General features: G+C 38.8%; 1 protein-coding gene across 1 annotated transcript in view; it reads right to left on the bottom strand.

Annotated features, from left to right (window-relative positions):
* Window positions 1–22043, bottom strand: part of ca16b (carbonic anhydrase XVI b) — a 155543-nt gene that overhangs the window by 9614 nt on the left and 123886 nt on the right. The window contains 14 exon segments of the mRNA XM_032549643.1: window positions 1011–1146; window positions 1278–1450; window positions 2618–2752; window positions 2844–2978; window positions 3268–3350; window positions 3479–3575; window positions 6029–6120; window positions 8470–8561; window positions 11752–11893; window positions 13181–13811; window positions 13813–13926; window positions 14730–14779; window positions 14903–15011; window positions 18262–18446. Of these exon segments, the coding sequence (XP_032405534.1) occupies window positions 1011–1146; window positions 1278–1450; window positions 2618–2752; window positions 2844–2978; window positions 3268–3350; window positions 3479–3575; window positions 6029–6120; window positions 8470–8561; window positions 11752–11893; window positions 13181–13811; window positions 13813–13926; window positions 14730–14779; window positions 14903–15011; window positions 18262–18446 (2174 nt within the window).

The following is a 22043-nucleotide window of genomic DNA, read 5'->3' as shown; positions in this document are numbered from 1 at the left end:
CCAATAAAAATGTTGAGGTCCAGGAAGCTATGTACACATCGACTAAATCCTAAAAAAACCAAAAACTTCAATAGAAATAATAAACAGTACAGATACAATAGGCCTTTGCAGCGCTTTGCTGCTCGGGCCTAATTAGATTGAAGCAGATGTGAATTGGTAAGTACACTAGACTCAAAGTTTCTTTTTTCTTTGTCAGTTATTGGCCCTTTTTACTCAAAGCATCAAAAGCAAACACTATACAAAACACTACGAGCAAGAAGAAAAAAGAGGCAAGTTACCGTATAGCTATGGGATGTTATATAAAACACTTATTAAGGACTTAGTTAAGAATGTTATTAATGGAAGTTAATGTTGACGTTACTGGTCACTTCAACCTGTCATCCTCTCAGTGATATGCTGCAGCAACAGTGAAGAGCTAATGCATTTTTACAGCCTTATTAATGACTGTTTTATTGACCGCTTCATTGTCATTTATAAGGGGTAATTGTAGAGTTGGGGTGATAAAATATTTAAAAGGCTTTATATGAATCACGAGTCAGTTGAGTAGACTTGTTAGAAATTTTTTGGAGAGGAAAATGAAACAATACATATTTTTTAGACTTTTAATTTAAGATTTCCATTTTTCTACACATAGAAAAAAATATTAAAAGAAAATTTCAGACCAATCAGACAATATGTAAATCCATATTGTTGATTTACAGTGTGCTGTTTTTTTCTGCTGCCTGTCTTCCATTTTGCTCATGTCCATGATTTGAGGAGTGCAGTGTTCAGCCTGAGAAGAGCCAGAGTGGGCCACCTCCGGTGTAATACGGTCATCGGTATTATGGAGAGTGTGTAAACGCTTGAACTCTGCAGTGCACTGAAAATTGCAGCGAGCGTGACCTTTACCTGAGCTCTGAGTATCAAACTGAATAAACTTCATAACTGCTCTCCCATCTTAAATCACAGCTGACCTTTAAAAGGAGAAATCCTGGTTTTCCAGACTTCCCAGACGAGCTCGGCCATCTTACCTCAGTCTGGACAAGGTAGTTGCGTTGTGTGCGTATATGTTTGAGAAAATCCAGGACACTGGCTGTGCTTTTGTCCTTGATTTGTTGCAGCATGCTGTCGATGACGATGTACGTTCCCGTGCGCCCGACCCCTGCACTGAAGAGCAGAGCGCAAAGTGGTGTGAGTGGATGTTCAGAGGGAGAGATTAAAAGCAAATCATTATTAATGAGTCTGACTGCCCATCTGGATCACTCATTCAGCCCTGGAGCTCAGTGCTGAGGATGTACCTGCAGTGCACCAGCACGGGACCCATGTCTGCAGTACGAGCCGCTGAGGAGCGGTTGATGAAAGTGAGGACAGGGAGGGTATACTCTGGTACTCCCATGTCAGGCCACTGAGTGTAGTGATACTGGATCACGATGCGTTCATTAAGCTTCCCTTTCTGGTTCCCCTTCTGACCCTGAAGTATGAAAACAAGCAAGTTAAGCAAGGGGAAAATGCAGTACTGATGCTTTACTCTGTTGCCATGGAGCGACAGAATCCATGGAGTAGTAGAGAATTCAGCCTGAATGGAGCCAGAATATTTGAATAATAATATTTATTTTTATTATTAACATATTTAGCTAAATAGAAGTAGTTTAATCTGCTTATTATGATAGTGCATTGTGGTGGCAAAGTTCATGCAATCTGTATCTACTAATAATGCCCTTAGAGCTGTACTTGATAATGAATGGATGCATGGATGAATAGACAAAAGTTTGAACGGATGGACAAACAGATGAATGCATGGGAAGACAAATGGATGAACAAATTAATAGGATGATGCATGGCTGGATAGATGGAGGAATGGATTATCTCTGCAAAACTAAATGGTCAAAAAATAAACATAAATGGACTAAATCTGAACTTAAAGAATAAGTTCAGGTTTAAAAAAAAAAGAATCACTCCTGATATATTGTGTCCCACCACTAGTCACATTTTTATGCAGTGTTTCCTCATCTTTTAAACAACTTGGCAAACAAAAACAGAACAAAGCACCTCCTTGGCAGAAGTAAGACAGGCAGAAATGTATAAATAGCACATCAACCAATAAGCCAACAAAAGCTTCAGAAATAATTAGATAAATCCTTCCTTCTGCATTTATCTCCACACTCTGAGGCTGAGGAATAGATGAGCAGAGATAAATCATACATAAATGTAAAAGAGAGACGCAAAGCAGTCATGAGCTAAAAGAAAGCAGGAGAGGGCAGCGGGTGGGGTGCACAGAGAAATAAAAGAATTTTAAAAGTTGCCTTTGAATATAAATTTAAATACATTTATAAAATAATAAATTTAAAAAAGGAATAAATTAAAAAAAGTAAAATCTGCAGAATTGAATGACAAATTAAATGAATAAAAAAGGCAGAAAAGTGATTTAATAAATAAATTCAATAGTAAAGATACTAAAAGTTAATTACAGCAATTAATAGAGGAAATACTGCCATTTTGACCATTTCTTATAAATTGAATAACAGATAATGTTTGTATTGAGACATTTATGCATCTCTATCAGTCTTTTAAGGAAAACAATGAACACTTAAATCTTTAGAGACAGAAAGGTTACATGTTTTGTTCTGCACTGAGTTACCTTTTTAACTTTCGTATTCCTTATGAGAAACCGGCGCAGAGTATAGCAGGCGTGCACTTTGGTGCTTTTCAGCGTCACCACGATGTTTCCGTACTGCTCGCTGCTCTCCGTTGGCCAGTACTGGTCACATTTCCTCTGAAACACACGAGAGCCAAACAGCAGTGTGAGCGGCGCATGTCTGAGAGCCAGGACGTCTCTGGCGTGGGAGTAAATAGGGTGACCTTACCCTCCCTTTTTCCACCAGGTTGGTTATCATGACAATGATTCCTGTGTTCTGCTCCCACACCATCCTCCAGAAGTCCTCGAACGTAGACTTGAGAGGACCCTGAGCAGCGATATAAGCCCTGGGACGGTTGTAGCCCTGAAATGGGATTATTTGCTGATAAGATGCAATCCTTATAATACATTATTCCCACAAACTAGAAGAAATATGTAGCCGATTTGATATCAGAAATACATGCTGGATACAATTTTGCAGCTTTGACACCTTGCTTGATATCCTAAATAAAACTGCCACATGGTGTTCCACAGTGGGAATGATTCTTTCACAGCTCATGCTCTGATAACCAAGCTGAAACCTGCATTAATAAAAAATAATAAAACATCTAAAGTAGCCATGAGTGAAATGAAAAAAAAAAAATCTAACTCACATCCACATAGTTGGCATTGATGTAATCCGAATGTTTGGCATCTTTTCCTGCCAAAGCTCGCAATTTCACCCTGCTGTGGTCATCTGAAGAAAGTAAGAAGGAGGCATGGACGTTTTTATATTTTATTATGAAAAGGATGAAAACCTGGTATAAAAACATTATTGAATCCCACAGAGGCAGACGTTCTAATCAGATTTCACAGCCGACTCACAGGCTACAATGTTGATGTATCTGTTTTTGTGCTTGTTGTCAGGATGATTGGAATGTTCTGCAGTGATTTTTAAGTCGACTGTGGAGCGCTGGACCTCCTGGGGAGAGAAAAAAATAGACAGAAATGGATTTTATTAAGCAAGAAGAGAGGAGCTAATAGTATTAGCTTGCTAGGCTTCCAATAAACTGTAAAGACTGCCTGGTAAAAACAGGAATTGTTGGGATACTGTTCTTGTTCTTTAGAAAGAGGACATTATACCCCCAAACGCTTTGCATACATAAATGAGATTCCAGGAGTTCAGTGCCTTCATGGTCAAAGACGCTTCAGCAGAGCAAGAGTTCCTTATTTTCCCCCCTACTACACCGTGGTGTGATCACCCACCCACAAAATACAGTCACTTCCAAACAGGGCTCCATCCTGGTGCATTTAGAAACCATGCACACCAGCCTCACACCGCCTGACCCCAATTAGAGGGAATACTCTGGGGGCGAAGCTTTTGCCTTCTTTCTTAACCTAGTTACACAGAAAAAAAATGTGTTCCCATCCAGAGGACCAGCAGAAAGAGCCTTCTCTAATTAACCTCCATCCCTCTGACCGCTCTCTCCATCTTTCTCCAGACCATCTGGTCAAATTTTGTGCCTCCACATACAAACACAGCAATACAGTGATTCCTAGCTGTTGTACACATGCAACCTGGTTTGCAGAGCTTGAAAAATTCACAAACACAATCTGCACTCAGCAGTTTGTCAGACAAAACCCAAACCAGTGTAACCAATTGTCAGCTAACATGAAAACCGAGTCCATTTGTGTGTATTTTAGTTTCACTATTAAAGCATCTGGGAAATGGAAGGATGGGTTAGAGAAGAAGGCGGGCATGGTAACTCTGGAGGAGCTGCTGAGGTGGGAAAAGGACAACAAATTTGTCTTGCTCTATAAATATTGCTTTCATGGCAGAGAGGCAAGAAGAAAGCTTGCCTCTCTGAAAGCTTGCCATTGTGAAAAAATTACAGTTCAAATTACAGTGCAATCCTGGAAGAAAATGTTGACAATAAAATATCTCAGACGAAGGCAGAGACTCAGTTTCCAGCTGGATGGTAACCCTAAAAAACAGCCAGAGCAACAATAAAAGGTTTACATAAAAACATATTTATATGGCTCACAAAAAGTTAGGTACATAAATTTCAGGTGAAATTTCAGGATGAATCTAAAATGCAGCACAGCTTTTACAGGTGAACCTAATATGACAATCTCTAAACTTATGAATGTACATGTTCAACTATTCAACGTTTCACTACTTTTTCATGCTTAATGACAGAATTCACAAGTATTTGATCCATGAATCGACCATTACATTTCCTGGTTCAATCAGACCTCCTCATCATGCTGCTCATGTATTGATATCAAAAGAAGATGAACCTACCAACTAATCAACAGTACCTCACCATTGCGAGGATTGAAACAGGACGTTCTCAGGTTGCAATAGAAATATAGCAAGACTGGAAGAGTCACAGAACGGCATAGATGACCGTTTCATCGTCAGCGGAAGATTAATCCCACTCAACTCTTGACATATTTAATTGAAGTGAGAGACACCAAAATGTTGCAACAGCCCATTCCAAACCATTTACATCACTGTGGTCGCCGTGCTGGATGACCTGCAAGGGTACCCAATCACACCATTTGGCACAGGCGTCATCACCTTGCATGGGCCAGGGAGCATCTATGCTGTTCTCTGATAAAAATCAATTCACGTTGAGCAGAGATGATGGCCGCTGATGATGTTAGAGACGTTAAGGAAACATTATGTAGCAGCCAGATAAAGATGAGGCTTCGGTGGTGGTTTTGGTGGTGGTTTTACAGTGTGAGTGTGAACTGGTGTGTTTTTTGTCAATATTTGTGAATGGTACAGTGACACGCCCAGACTACCTGATCAACAAATACTCCAGTCATTATGTTCCTGCATGATAAACACAGAACTAATTTAATCTTCCTTAGCGGTTGATGCTGCAACCTGTCTTTAAGCCATCGAAAATTTTTGTTGTGGCTTACCCACCTGCCGTTGCTGGTTTGTTGTTTCAGCACATTGTTTGAGACTGAGGAAATCACCCTTGCATGCTTCCACTTAAATGCCCTACATTCATAATATCATATTATTGTAGTGTGAACTTATCACTGTAGAATGACCTAGTCGAAGTCAAGACATAAATCTAAATAAGAAGTTGTGGGAAACACTTAAAATATTATTGGCAAAATACACGTTCCACTCAATCTGTGAAGTCTTGCAAACTAAAGTAGGCAGGGATTTCAGACTTTATATATAAAAGGCCAGAAGAAACAAAACCCAAATCGCTTCCAGCTGTGCTTCCATTGTAAAATCTCAATAAGATACATTGATTTCTTAGGTTGTAATGTGACAAATTGTGAAAAATCTAGGAGGCTCAGTTTGGTATCTGTAAAGGCTCTATTTGCATCATCTGTAAATTCACTACTGTATGAAATAAAGGTTAAAGTAAATAACCATGGCAACATTGATGAAGTGTGAAAATTTACCTCAAACTCCTCCGCAAAACCTTGCATGTTGCTTTTGTAAAGTTCCATGACGTGTTTAACAAACTGCTTGACAGGAATGGCGTCCATATCATCTGTAGAAGATATATACAACACATTCAGCCCATTACATGTTTACTACAATCAGGAACAGATTTTTAGAAAATAGGCATCAATCTTTTAATTTACTCAAATATTGAAACTGATCAGCTATGTTAGACTACTCAGTTAGAGTTATTGTTTTTAATGAGGAACTATCATTTCATTTGGCAGAATAACCCCACAAACACCTATGTCCAGTTTTGGGAGCATCTGTTTCATCTGAGCCAAATCAGCTCCAAATCACACATGAGGGATCTGTGATGAGGCCGGTCGGCGTTGCACAGAACAGCGCAGGGGGGACTCAGCTGTCATGGCTGCTGAGTCGAGCCAATGTCTTAACTAACACACCCTCCCAGCTGAGGCCTGTGGGGCCCTCACGTGCTTCAGTGGTCACAGCGTAAAAGGTGAGTTCTGATTTATTATTCTGGTCATTCATCAAAATGGCTCTGATGCAGAGAAACTGTAAGACTTAAAGGCTGATCTCAGTATTTAAAACTTATCTCATGGGTCGTCCACATTTATGGTTAAATGACATGTTATGTTTCAAATTTGAAAATAAAATAAATGTACACAAACAGAGCAAAGAAATTCAGAGTTTACCAAAGAGTAATCAGTGAACAAAGGATGCAAAGTAAATGCTGGCATAAGCTGCGCTCTAGCTCTGCTATCACTGCCCTGGAATGTCCCTGAGCTTTAAGAGACTGGGAAAGTAAAGTCTGATATCGACAAGCTGCCACCGCACCGCTGCATGGGATATTAAGTGCAAAGAAAAGCCAGTCACTCAACTTCTATTAAGCTACGTAAAGAGTCACTTCACATGTAAATGAACAGAAACTCTGCAAACGAAGGTGTCAAGGTAATGCATGAAGCCCTTTATAAACCGTTAATGAGACAGTGTAGAGGTCTGCCTTTATCAGCTTGATGGGTATTTTTTAAATGTGAGTCAAGTCTCCCATGGTACATCTTAAGTCCACGACACTCTCTATGGGTTAAAAGAGGAAAGGAAACATTAGATTTCATGCAGCTGATTTGAACACAGCTAACCCCCTTACTTATTTTTATCGTGTATAGTTCCTTTTTACCAGCTTATAAAAAATTACCGTTAGTCATTTCACCAACAATTATTTGAATATTTTACACACTCTGAAAACTGGAGGTATTACAGCTGGCGCATTACACTCATTCCTAATACAAAAATGGGAATTTGTAGATTCAAGGTTTCAAATAACTCATAACATTTTCAGGCACATATAAATGGCTAGTGGGACGTGTATTATTTTATTTGTTTGCAGTTTAGCATCAATATGTTTTAGCCATTGAAAGCTCCCCATACAAAAAAAGCATGCTTCACTCTCTCAGTCAAACATTGAATAAGTGCAAGTTGTCAGTAAGTGGGTCAAAAACCTGATTTAATTCTTATGAATTATGTAGACACAATTTGCTCACACTAATAACTAGAAATAACCTGAGTTTTGAGCTCATCATGTCATGACTATTTTTTTTATTATATCGTTATCTCAAAATGATATAAAAATGATCTCAAGTGTGATATAAGGTAATTCTATTTTCCCATCATCTCAAAATAATGAGATCTTAGTGTTTAAGAACAGTTTAATTACATTACCATCTTGAGAGACTGTTGGCCTGAATGTCTCACTAATAGTTGCTGTTTTGCAATATGCCAATAATAACAGAGGTTTCATAATTCTAATACGATAGATATAATAAATCAGTATTTCAAGCTTGAGTTTACTTTGACAACTGTTATGTTATATTATTTCAAGACAATTGAAATAATATAACATATAATTGAAGGTTGTCTGTTGTGATCATAGTTGTCAAGTTGGATTAGGTCAATAAAAAGTTTGATATCTCAAACCTGTCTTCTAGTGGTTATTGTTTTATCCTGTTATTCTTTCTACATATATATTTCTCAAAATATCAAGTAGACTCATGAGAAAAACAAACAAACAGACGTAACCAGAAGTTATTACAGGAGAAACAGCTGCAGTTAGATTGAATACAGAAACGTATTGTCTTCATGGAGTTTATTTATAGAAAGTCAGATTTTGATGCTTTATATATATACTGTATGTGTATAGATATATTACTTTCTATATGTCTTCAATGTTAGAAAATGCCAAAATCAAATTCTATGCCTTTCAATGCTTTTTTTAAAGTCTGTATTAGAAACCTTTATGCACCTTGGTTTAATCCATTGTTTTTATATTAGAATTCCTCTAGTATACTTGCTTTGGAAGTATCTAAAAAAAACTACAAAAAAACAAACAAACTTGAATTACTTTGCCATATTTTGAAGGGGGAAAAAAAACATGTCTTACCTGGTATAGGGATGATTGGGATATTCTCATTGGCCACCACCCGTGGAGAGCTGCTCTCCTCCACATAGAAATGAGCCGTCTGGAAAAATCTCCTGCAGGGCCACAGAGAGATAAGACTCGTAACCACAGCAAAGTAAATCCACACCATCATCACAAATGATGCTTTAAAGTGTATTAGGAAGCTATCCTCAGATGTGCTCTGCCGACATTAGCATAGAAATGTTGAAGAAAGTGACAGGTGCTAATGAAAACCCAGGAGTAGCTGTGACATGGCTGATCGCACATAGCACAGATGGGTTAAACTACGTACATTGAAGCCTCAAATATACATTTCACTCTTGACAATAATTAAATCAACATTGAGGTGCATTATTTTGGAATCCAATCCTATTTGTCAGACAAACTTAGCCTTCAAAACTTTTTTTGCACAATTTTAAAATAAACATTTTAAACAATCCAAGGTTGAAAGTTTGCAAAATGAAAAACTGCCATAAGTCATGATCTTTTAAGAAAGCCTACATTATTTAGCAGCTGATGTTTCAGCTCTCTGAAAGGGCAATTTTTAGGGTTAATATATTCAACATTCAAGACAGCCTTCTCCACCATAGGAGACCAGAGGAAAAAAAATCTACAATTCTAACAAGACTGAAAACAGTGAAAGGGGAATAATTTAAGTCCTGCACACCGTGCAGACCCACAGTCTCATATAACACATAATGTATATCAATAAATTCACAAAAGTCCTAAGATTTTCTGCTAGTATTTCCATAAGTTATCCCTACCTGGACTTGGAGTAGAGGAGGGAGCAGATGCTTGTCATTGTTAAGGAAAGATGAAACAAAAAACAAAAAAGAGGGGCCCTGGTATTCAGATGATGGAGGGGAAAAAAGGGGAGGGGAGAGAGGAGAGACAAATGGGGGAGGAGAGTTTCCACAGATTTGCGTCACTGCCTCCCCGTTTAATGGCTCCCTTGGAGTGCAGATGTGGTCCAGCTACCTAAGCAGCATTGTCAACATCTCCTGACTGACTGGCTCCCAGAGCTGCTGAGGAGTTGACTTAGAGGGAGCAGGGAACTGGGATTAAACAGAGGCCCTCTGCGCAGCAAAGGCATCAGCCGCGGCGAGGTGCTAACAAGGGCTGGGATTTGTTCTCGTTTCGACATATGTCAGAATCTTCTACAGGCACCTCGAGCACCAGAAGCTTCCAGATGTGCATCCTAACCTCAGCAATTAATTCCACTGTGGATAGGTCTATAACCTAAGACTGACTGAAGAAAGCTAAATTAAAAATAAGACAATGCTGTTACATGTCCCTAGCGTCTGTGCTGTGAAAAAGTGTTTCCCCTCACAGTGTTTCTGTTTTTGCTTTGACGCATTCATCATCAAACAAATTTTTATATGAGACAAAGAAGACCTGAGGAAATACATCATTTTGAAATTATGGTTTCATTTATAATGGAGCAGAATGTTTTCCAGTTATATTGGCTCTAAAATTCAGGTAAGGTAAAAGTCTTAAAGCTGGATTGCTGCTTCAGGACCCGGATGACTGGCCATAATTGATGGAGCTAGGAATTCTGCTCTATGACAGAAAATCCTGAAATCCTGAGGGAGGATGTCCAACTAAAATGAGGATTTTCGCAAAGGGTTTAATAAAGTATTTCTAATTCTGAAGCATCAGTTTGTGACTTTAAGCTCAAGTGCACTTGAGTTATAGCAGCAGAACAAATATCCAAAAGCACACCAGCATGTCCACCTCAAAATTGCTTAAAAATTCCAAAAGAAAGGCAAATTGAAATAGGATTGGCCTAGTCCAAGTCCAGACTTAAATTTGATTGAGATGCTGGGCCCTTAAACAATTTGTTCGGGTTTCAAAATGCTTAAAAGTGGTTGCTTTGGAGATCTTCTGGAAAATTTCCTTCACAGGGACAGTAAACAAGTAATTACCAATTATTGTGAATACTTAATAGCAGCTGCTGTCACTAAGTGTGGCACAACCAGTTATTAGGTTCAGGGGGTAATTACTAGATTAGATTAGTTTTTTTGTGCTTATTAATTGAAACCATTTGAAAACTGCAATTTGTATTTACTCAGGTTATCGTTGTTCAATATTGAAATGTATTTGAAAATCTCAAACAAGGTAATTTTTGCTTTTCAGGACAAACCTGCAGTGGGTAAAGACTTATTCACAGAAGTGCTTATTTTTCCAGAGTTTCCAAATATTTATTTTTGCGTTTGAGCAAAAAAAAAACATCAGAAGTCTCTGTAATCCGAGTAACTTTAGCTTTAATCTGCGCTTCATCACCAAGAGGCTACAGTGAAGATGAAGAGTTAAGAGAGTGTGAATTTTATCCTCCATCATGGCCTTTTCCCCAGGGGAAGCAGCCATTGTCTGTGAACTGTCGGAGTTGTCACAACAACAGCTGCTGTAATCTCAAAGCTGCCCCTGCGTTTCTACTCAAATACCACAACTCTCACTAATTCATCCACCGACTGAATCCGCCACAGTCGCCTCTTTTCCAGCTGTCGCTTTTTTTTTTCTTCTTTTTTTGCACCTCCCTGGAGCTGATAGCCAGGCTTTTATTTATATCACAACTTTATTATCTGCCACAGGAAGGTGCTATAAACATTTGGTGTAGTAATCTAACAGAGCAGTTCTATCCAAAAAAAAAAGAGAGAGTAGAAACAAATATAATCTTCCACAAAGTAGCAGCAGTAAATATGTCTGGCACCGACTGAGGAAGTGGTCCGCAGCGCTATTTGTTTCTCATTAACCACCATCCGACATGTGCTAGTGGCCTGGCCTGTGTAATTACTGGAGCTCCAATGGCATGGCTGGAAATTAGCCCAGCAGATGAAGACACAGCTGGGACCTGGGCTGGAGCTGTAGGGCCTTCAGGTCTCTTTCCCTTTCACCCAGTTGGGTGATGGTGCTGTGTGTGGAAGGTGAAGGCAGTAGTGGGGTGTTTTCAGCCACAAGATTGATGCATGTGCCTTTAAAGAACACGCCCAGACTGCGCTGTGCTGATTGGAAAGACTCAGGAATGCATGAGGGGCTGTCACTCTGCATATTGTGTGAAAGGAGAGTGGAGGCAGTGTGGGTGAGGGGCCGATCGGTCTTTCATACCTCTGAAGAAGGCATGCTTCAGTCAGACTTCCATCAAATCGAGACAAGTGTTGTAAAAGCACTTGATCACTGACATGTAAGTGTTTGAACAAACACTTTTCTCAGAATCACTGAGCCTTTGTAATGAAGTTACGCAATGCTTATTGAACTGTGCCTTACCTCCAGTAGACCATCACGATCAGCAGCATGACGAGGCACAGCAGAGTGAGAGCAGACACCACCACCAGGGGAACGATCCACACCATCCGGCCCATTCCTGGGTGAGGAGGAGTCCGCGTCACGTTGGACAAGATGGTTTGATCTAGGAAACAATAAGAATGTTGTAGCCACCAGCTTCTGTCTCGCCACATGGTGTCTAGTTTAACTTCAAATGTACACATAAATAAGGAATAGATGTTTGAACAAGTTAGAAAATACGCATCATGTTGAAAAACAGCATTTAGAAGAACTTTGGTAAGGAGTGGGATGAATTATCTACATATATTATAATACAAGCCCAAAAAAACAAACCATAGAAATGTTACTTGTTTTACGTAGATAAAAAAAACAACAACAAAAAAACTTTATTATTAAAATATATACAGTAAGTACCAGTATGACTTAATAGTATAATTAAAATAGCTTAATTACTGGACATTGCCTGACTGTCCAATAGTTACTGGTATTAGGGTAAACTAAGCTTTTAAAATTTTAAAGTATTTAAACTTTGACATTATTTGGAGAGTTTTTAGTTTTCTCTGGCCATGAAAAAATTAAAAACTGCCTCTCCAAGACTACAGAAATGAAGCCACAAAGAATTAAAAAAAACTGTGTTTTATTGTTATAATCAAAATCTGTGTCTGGGTAAATTCGCAATGTTCAATAAAGTAAAAATAAATTTCCTCAAATTATTATTGTTATCTGTTTATATAAATAGCATGTCCAAACCCCACATGTACACAAACTCTGTGATAGGATGCTTGTGATATCATGGGGAGAATAAACACACATCCTGAAAAATGAATAAACAATGGGATTAATTAATAAAAGATTTGAACCCCAACCTTCTGCTTTCCCTCTTTTTTCATTCTTTAGATTCAAACTCACGCTGCGAATTGTTTCGTACCCTCATTGCAAATCGCATTATTGAGGAAACCTCGTATGCAATCGACTTTCTGACATTCTGGGATTCAAGAAACTTATCATTTCCAACACTGTGATAGAAAAAAAAGATAAAATTTCATAAAAGCTCTGCCTTGAAGCGAACTCTTTTGAAATATGCTTAAAGGAATTCCTTGAGGCAGAACCCCTCTGGCAGACAACCGTCTTCTTCCTTCAGGCCTCTCTGTTGTAGTGACACAAAAGCCTGGAGCTTTGTTTTTGACTGAGATGGTAACTAGTGTATTTACTGTCTTGTGTCAAGTTATTTGTTCTACTAAATTGGCCTTCGTAGATGTTAGTAGTGTTTGCAGAAGTCTGCTTTGGAAAAGTGTCTCCTAGTAACGAAGCTGGCTACAAAAGAAACAGACTTGATCAAAGAGATTTTTGCTTTCACCCCTCTCTGTTTAAAGGGGTTTCAGATGTGTTCGGAAGAAAGAGATGTGCTCACCAGTGTGGACGGAAAATGGCCATTGACCCTTTCCATCACTTCTATTCTTTGGAGATACGGTGGAGCTCTGAGGAATTTGCATCTCTGCGCTGTCATTATGTGGCTCCTGAGTGGAGAGCGTGTTTACTTCAGTGGGTCTCTTCTCCTCGTTTACCAAGCGGTCGTCACCAGAGCTTGCAGGTTCGGCGTCGGCTGTCGAATTGCCCTTTCCTTTCTCTTTGGCTGTGGATGCGGGGGTAGGGATTAAAGGCTCTTTGGGCACTGTGCTGTTGGCCTGCTTCTCCTCATTATCAGGTGAATTCTTGTCCTTTTTCCTTTTTTCCAGCTCTTCTTCCTCTTCTTCTTCTTCCTCTTTCTCGCCGTTCTCTTCCTCCTTCTCCTCCCCCTCACCCGCGGCCGGTTTGTCCTCGGCCTGCTTCTCGCTCTCGGCACCCTGACCCGCCGCCTGCTCAGTGCTGGGCTTCGAAGGTGGGGTGGATGGATGTGTCGGGTTCTGACTGGCGGGAGGAGTCTGCGTGGGCCAAACAGAGCTGGGCAAGGAGGAGATCACCCCTCCACCGACGCCCAAGCCTGCCAGCAAGGTGCTGGTCACCACTGATGCCACTGTGGCCTGGCTGCCGCTGGAGGAAGGGGCCCATCCCTGTGGCCATTGAGACGAGGGAGAAATGTATGCCAGAGGACGTCCAGGTGGACGAGCCAGAGCTGATGGGAGCCATGTCTGCAGATGAAGCTGGGGATATTGTGGGCTGAGTAGGAAAAGCAAAAACACAGATGTGGGTAAACATCAACAGACATTTTATAGGGTTCCTTCACATTTTTCATAACTAAATTTCAGAGTTTTCCACCTTTTATTTGGCTTATTGTAAAGGTACAAATACAAATGTTCAATCTGTATTAATGGCAAATATTGCTTCATACAGTATAGACTCTCATTAAGCTAGGTACATAAAGTATCAGTATATAAACAACATAAACACAAATAAAAGTCTGGAATTGTAAAACTCTTAAATTATAAAATGACATTTTATTGATGATGAAATCTAAGGTATTGCTAGAAACTAGATAAATTGATTAGTTGGGGTGTTAATAACTAAATATATAATTTAAAAATGGTTACTTTTATAAATTAAAAAAAGAATATGTGAATAAAGAGAAGTTGAAGAAAAAGCCAGACCAAAAAAATACATTTTTAATTTGATTTGAACAGATGGAGGCATGGAGGGTTAGACGAATGGATGGAAAAATGAATGGATGGACAGCTGAAATGGACATATGGACAAAAGTTTGGATGGATGGAGGTGCACGGATGGATGAAAGTTTAATGGCTGGATGAATGGATGGATGGATGGATGGATGAATGGATGGATAGATGGATGGATGAAAGGGATAGACAGATGGATAGAAGAATAAATGGATGGATGGATGAATGAGACAGTAGAACATTAAACAAAGTCTGGAAGTACAAATATTTCTCGCCAATCGAGACAGTGTAAGATCCCAGCTTTTAGCATAAATATTAATTTGCACAGGCGTCTTCGGGCCAACTCACCATCCCAGTCTTCACAATGCGAGATCCTTCAAAGATCCTTGTTGTATTTGCTAGAGAAGAAAGAAGAAAAGTTGAGAAGCTTTTAAAAAAAATAATCACATGTGTTTGACATAAAGAAAGTTCAAATCTAGCCAGCAGAGCGAGTGAAGCACTTCAGGGATTAAACTGCGAACCTCTGAACAGCAGCGTCTGACTGAAGTCACTGCGTAGGTCATGCTGACACACTGCCTGCACCCTGAACAGGTAGAGCAGGTCTGGCGACACGTTAGTAATGACCGCTTTCTGCAAAGGGACAAAACAAGAACACATTTGCAACAAGGAAAATTTATTTTGAAGAAGTAGCTAAATTACATTTGAAAGAGTGGAATCTGATGCCTAAAGTGAAAATATATTATGCTAAGCTTCAATCATTTTCCTGTCTAATTTGATATTGTTCACAGATGGATATAGTTACAATAAAATTGTCCACAAAATTGGATGGGTGATTGCTTATGCTGTAGCAGAGCCAGTTCTTTTTTTTTTTTTTTTTTTGTAGAATAATTCAGATTAAGTTTCCAGGGACAGAAAACAGAAAATTGAAATGGAAATGAAAGTGGGCACAATAAGAGACTGCCAACTGAGAGAGAAGTGAACTAATATGATACTGCCACACAGCACCGCATGCACACAGTAATGATTCTTTTAATCATCTGTTTGAAGCAAAGTTAGAATATAAACATATAGTCAATCAAAGATATTTTGGGAAAAAATGACTTATTAAATAAAAGTCTGCTTAGAAGAATAGCTATAGTCAGAAACCAGCCTCAAAATCCTCCAGTCGTACCACCGTGTTGTTTAACTCGCAAAACAACCTTCAAATGTAAGCTTTAAGAACTGACTCTCCTTCATATCTCACGCCTACACAAGCTTCTCCACGGTATAGCAGCTCTAATAGAGAAGACTCTGCCTTCTCGTGTTTTCTGACGAGGCCTCGAAAAACAGAGGATGAAGACCAAGACTGCGGAGATATGACGATTGTGCCAGACAACCCCGGGGCGCAGTGGGCTTGATGGAGAACTAAAAGGTCACTAAATGTTGCTGCAAATTGCCGGTGGTAGCGAGTAACCAGCAGAGGGAGATTTAAACTGAAATGTTTTCTATGTTTAAAATCAGCCGGAGCCATTCTTGTGGCAGGTTTCTGGATGTGTTGGCGAGCCAGACAGACTTCTGAGGGTGCACGTATCTAAGGGAAAGGAAATAAATATTAATCCATCTTTAGCTGAGCATAGCATTAACTTAATTTGTAAGGCCATCCTTGACAGCAAGAAGCCTTTTTGCATATTCATTTTAACTTAGTTGTCCATCACTTCTAAGCTTTAGTGACTAGATTCTAAGTTAAAGATCCCCGCTAGGCATTTTTTAAGACATGCAGCATAAAGATGAGCAGCATGGAAAAAAACTGGGAGTAAAATCCTTTTTTCTCCTCACTAAATAGTTCAATTAGCCGGTTTAAAAATGTTTTTAAATTACATCTCCCTCACTTCTCACAAGAATCTATAAATATTCAAAACTTTTTTCCCTTTTAGAATGGACATGGTATAAGGAAAATCTCCAATGGATCCATCAAACCTGGAATCTGGATACTAATCAACACATTTCCTGTAAACTTGTTTTAAAAAATTATCTTCCTTTAACAGAAAAAACAGATTATTAGTTTGTTGAAATTTTGCCCCATTCCTCCAGACATAGCTGTTGTAACTGAGTCAGCTTTTATGTCTTGTTCAAACACACCTCCTCATCTGTGCCTGCCTATTTTCTTTGGGACTGACATTATGGCTTAATGACTGCCAATCCAAAATATTGACTCGGATGTCCTTAAGCCACTGCATAACTACATTTCCCTAATTTGGCAAATGTTGCTGCTCAATTTAACGACACATGCCCAAGATTTAAACTTTCTGGCTGATAGAAGTATCTGCTGAAGAAGACTGTGGTTCACAAAATGATCTATCAAAACATATCAATGGAAAGTTGGGTGGAAGAAAAGTGCAGGGTGGAAAAAGCTGCTAAAAACACAGAGATAAGACGTGTTGAGCCACTCCTGAACCAGAGAGAACATCATAAGTATCTGATTTAGAGTACAGAGAAAACGTTCTCTTTTAAGATGAAAGTGAAGAAGAAAAAAGAATGAATTTTGTGTTTCATTTGGAAATGAAGGTCCTGCATGGCTTCAACTACAAGGGATTATTGAGTGCCTTCCTTCAGATCATAACCTCTCTGTGCAGCGTTCCGTACCAAAAAAGAGCCACAGAAGCAGCAAGTGTGCAAGATGCCTCACCAGCATCCAACCCGTGGCAATGGCAACCGTGTATTTTGAAATGCATGACCAGTTTGGAGGTACCCGTGTCACCAGGGAGCTGATCCCACCATTCTGAACTAGTAGGTGCTTGTTTTGACCTGGCTCTGTTTATATCTAAAGAGGCAGTCATGCAAACTACGGAGACAGCTGGGGGTCAGAAGGCCTTGAAGAAATGCACAGCTGGGTGTTTGATATTCAGAAATGGAAAGATGTATGACCGGAGAGAAGGCTATATTGTGTGAAAAAGAACATCCCAGTAGGTGCAGCTTCCAGCAGAGAGAGGATTTATTTCTGTAGACACAGCAAATGTCTTAGAGGAATGATACAGTAAGAACTAAAGAAGTATTCCAATGTTTAAGGCAGCAGAGATGAGTTAAGTGATCAGTGGATCACAGATCTTAAAGACTACATTTGCTCTGCATTTGTTATTAAATAAAGTCTGTGGTGAGCTGCCTCTGAGGCCAAAAACCACTGCAGATTTTTTTTTCTTCTTATCGACTGTCCGCATTGGTAAAACAAAAGTGTAAAGACTGCTTTTGTTTGCACGGCTTTGGTCTGGATTAACTTTCTGACCCTGCTACACGGTGCCCGACTTCACAGTCTTCTTCAAAATTTAAATTAATGCCAAAACAAAAACACAAACAAACCAAAACAACAACAGAAGACGGGACAAGCGTTGCATCTGGGTAAAGGCCACAAGGGCTTTTGTCAGCTCATTATACGTATATCAGTTGTGACGCGTCAACGTCTGCGACAGGCCCGTGTTTCTATTGTTAGACAGGTGAGTGACAGGGGAAGCGTCTGGGTCCTCATATCAAGCAACAGCCACATGCAGAGTTCATCACAACCTGTCTCCCCCTTTACACACTGTCACTGATCCGGCCAGCGTCTCATCCTGACAGATGCATCTGAGCCTCTGCACACAAATCAGAGCTGTTCGAGCAACAGCTACTGAAAAATAAGATAAAAGAAGTAAGAATAAAACTAAAAAGTACAAAAAAAACCTGAAATTGTGCTAATAATTTAAAAAATATAATAACTAAATTATTATAAATATTATTGAAATAAATCCAATTAAATAATTGCAGAATAAAAAATACAACAATGCAAGCAATGATGATAATTCTAAAAAATAAAAAAATAAAAAAATCTACTAAGTTAGAAAACAATTTGGTGATTTCTGATAACTCTTACCATGCTCTGGTCTCCTGTCTTTAAAAAAGTCTTTTCATCTGCTACGTCCCGTTTCACCCAGCTGTAGGAGACCATGTAGCTGGTGATGGGGGGGTGGTAGATGGTCAGAGGTCGTTCCCAGCTCACCATCAAGGCTGTCTCATTCAGCGGTTGAATCTTCATGCTCACTGGGGCACTGCTGCACACTGGTCCACAATAAAAAGAAAAATATGAAAAGAAGGCAGCATTAAAGGAGCCCAAAAAAAGAAGAATGGGAAAGAAGCACAAAGAGATAAACAAAAAATTAGCATGAATACTTTAGCAAAATGAGTTTTGTGAAGGGACTGAGTAGCTTGACTATTTTAAAAGAGAAACCTCTAAATAATAAAAACATATTTGAAATCTAATAATAAAAACCCTTCTATTGGCTAGACTGTGGTCAAAACCAGTCTCCAAAATGTACATTATAAGTCCTAACTTTGTTATGTATTTCATACATTTCAGATACAAAAGCTTCAATAGTTTTAATGTAACAAACATACAGAGTAAACCTACTTTTGATTATTTCCTCATTTGGATGTTGCTCTGTATAGGTCAAAGCATTTTGCGTGAGAAGAATGAAGAAAAAGAAAAAAAGCAAGCATTGTTCCTCCTCAAGGTGGCAGTGTAGGCTGCAGCATGGACATTGACACAAGCCTCCATCAGTATGAGCAAGAGACTATCTGGACAAGCCTCTCTGCACATCAGGGCAGTAGCAATCAGAAACTGGTGTCAAATGACTATGTGCTCTTAGAGTTTCTGCCAAATTGAAATTGTCACCACAATTTTCCCCATTTGCACAGTGAGACTGAGACGCAAATTATGCACCATGACATGTGAGAGATGAGAAGAAAGAAAGACAGGGAGGGAAGGGAATCAGTCAAAGGCACACAGGGGAGAAGAAAAAAAAACAAGAGGAAGAAAATCTCAGGGTGTTGATTAGGTGTGACAGGTGCGAAATGCATCATAACCTGTTGGATGTTCGTTGTCAGGTTCAGTAGCTCAAGAACAATAATTTAATAGCAGCTGAAGATGTCACTATGGTTTTGGAGGCTGAATCATTACTGTCCTGAAAATCACCTCTCTTTTTACAATTAACACCAGAGTATTAATAACTCTCTGGAAAGCTTTTCATCAGCTCCCGCTTTGCATTTTAAAATATATTGTCGTGTTGTCCTGCGTCTGGGAAACAAAAAAATAAAAAAAACACGTAACTTGTGTTGAATTTATCAGTAAACACGACAGCAACGGATTAATTTTAAACCTCACTGATCCACTGACATCACTCATTTTCTGATTCCAAGAACTGTTGCACAAGATCTATTGAGGCTAAATATGATTAGCATAAAGTAGTCAGCATAAGGAAACCAAAAATGTAAATCTTTTATCGGAGTCAGTATTACAAAAATGCAAATTACATCATACCATTCATGTGTGAATTTATGCAATGCATACTCTAACCTCACAAAAATAATCTCTAAAGCTTCGATCTCCTCCTGCAACACCACTCAGAGCAGAGAAGAGCAAAGCGTGAATCTTTCTCCTGGCAGCATTTACAATGAGGAGGATGAAATGACTGTTGTCAACAATGCTGCTCCACGGCGTATCGCTTCTGAAAACTGTACGATATGTTTCAAAGCAGACCGTGAGCAGACGCGGGAATGATGCGGGGAACATGAACTTATCTGAAAACGCGAAGAAAGGGACACATCTGATTTAAACATACACTAGCATTTTTCTAAACTTTGCAGCGAAATCATCTAAGGGATAAACACCAACACAGTAACTACAGCACCTGTTTTATGATCATATGAAGCCCTTGCTCGAGATACAACTTTAGTCTAAACTGCCTGTCTGAGTCATTTTTTAAAAAATACAAAAACAAAATACCAAACCTGCTTTGGTTTTAAAAGCTCTGAAGTCAGAATTTGCTGCTTCTCTTCACCTAAATCTTTTTTGGAGCCAGCAAAGACAACACATCTAATGGAAAGACGCTCAGCCTTGGTGTCTTTTAAATTGTGCTTGGCATTTTCCACTATATCAGACATTTTTTAATCAGTCAGCAGATGGAAAGAACAACAAACAAAGTGACGCATGCTAAAAATAAAAGTATCTACTTTGACAAAAACAACTTTTCTCTAAATCTAACATTGTTGCAAAAAACAAGGCTTTATACTTAAAAACTGTAGCAACGACCACATCTAAATTCTTTCATGGAACTCTTTACTCTGTTGCCTACATCAGTGATGCCAGGTGGGCCACATGATCAAGTCTATTAATTTTTAGTTCACCTGTTAGATCGACTTTCTTAAAATAATAGTTTTTTTACCTTCCAAGCTCCTGTTGAACTGTTTTGCTTATATAAAAATCAGTCAATGTGACTTAGTCTAACGCTGATATTCTGCTTCACTCAACCTTGGTCTCTTAGCTGCTATAAAAGGAAGTCTCAATTTGTAACATAATATTTCCTCCCTCATCAGCTCATAACATCAAAATCCACTTCTAATTGGCTGATCAGTCGCCCTAAGACGCCTCAGACGAAATTCTAAAGAAAAAGTTTTCTCCATCAAAGACGCCAGACCCAAAGCTAGTCACAAGTCTTGATCAGCCTTAATGGACTGCGGTTGTGATAATGCTTGTTTTGATTGTGGCCCAAAATAAGTGGTCTGACTTTGACTCTGCAAGACAGCGTTGTTCTTCATGACTTTGACGACCTTCTATGACTTCTTTCCAAGTGTGCTAATCAGTTTCAAATCCAAAGTGAAGAATCTCCAGGATATTCTAAAATCTGTAGTGGAAAAGAAACCACTGATATATACTAAACCAAAACTCATGGCTGGAAGCAGCCACTATCTTATTTGCTGCCATCTCTTAACAAAAGCAGATTCCTTGTGGCTTCGAAGGTTTGGGTTTGCCATGTTTGTTTTCCCCCCTTTTTAACCTATTCTCTTAGATTAAAATAAGTATGAATTACACCATTAAAATAACCTCCCTCTATTTTAGAAACAGTACTGATCTTTTGATTAATGTTAATACACAAAGTGTATCTTAGACTTGAAAATGCTTGTTTCTATGCTTGCTATAGATAAAAAGTCATTGATCTTGTTATTTTCTTTAGTTTTTAATTAATTCACAATAGACTTGAGTATTTGTAACATTAGATGTACTAATGTTTCCCTGAACTCTTTAAGATAAATTTGCCTTTTGGTTCTTTCAATATATGTTTATCCTAAAAATACAACAACTTTCCTAACTGTCTTTGTTTCATACTCACTGTAAATGAGCAATTAACTTTCTTAAATTTTGGGTTTCTGTTACACTTAAATGATTCAGATCACCAGATTTAATAATCTAAATGAACACAAAAAGCATCTTAAAAATCAAAATCCCCCCCCGAAAAAAAAATTAAGAATCAAACCAAGAATCTTCTCACTTACATAAATAGAACATATCTGACAATATGAAATAGGGTAAAATATTTCAAAAGCAACACATAAAAAATTAAGAAATGTGTCAGAAAGTCATTGGGAATCCAAGAAGATCGTTGTGAAAGCTTCTCAGGAATGGTCAGAGAACCAAAATGTTTTAAAGGGCTCATGGACCACCTACCACTGCAGGCCTCAATTGTATCAGTTGGGGTAAATTTTCTTGAGCCAACAATAGGTAAGAAACTGGACAAAAATGGCATCCAGTAGGAGAGATCCAAGTATGAAACCACTGCTTAGCAAACACCACATAAGACCTGTCTCACATTTAGCAAAAAA

Source organism: Xiphophorus hellerii, chromosome 20 (assembly GCF_003331165.1).
Source record: "Xiphophorus hellerii strain 12219 chromosome 20, Xiphophorus_hellerii-4.1, whole genome shotgun sequence".
Lineage (NCBI taxonomy): Eukaryota > Metazoa > Chordata > Actinopteri > Cyprinodontiformes > Poeciliidae > Xiphophorus > Xiphophorus hellerii.
The sequence above is the reverse complement of the archived record's forward strand: the minus strand, read 5'-3'. Positions and strand labels throughout refer to the sequence as shown.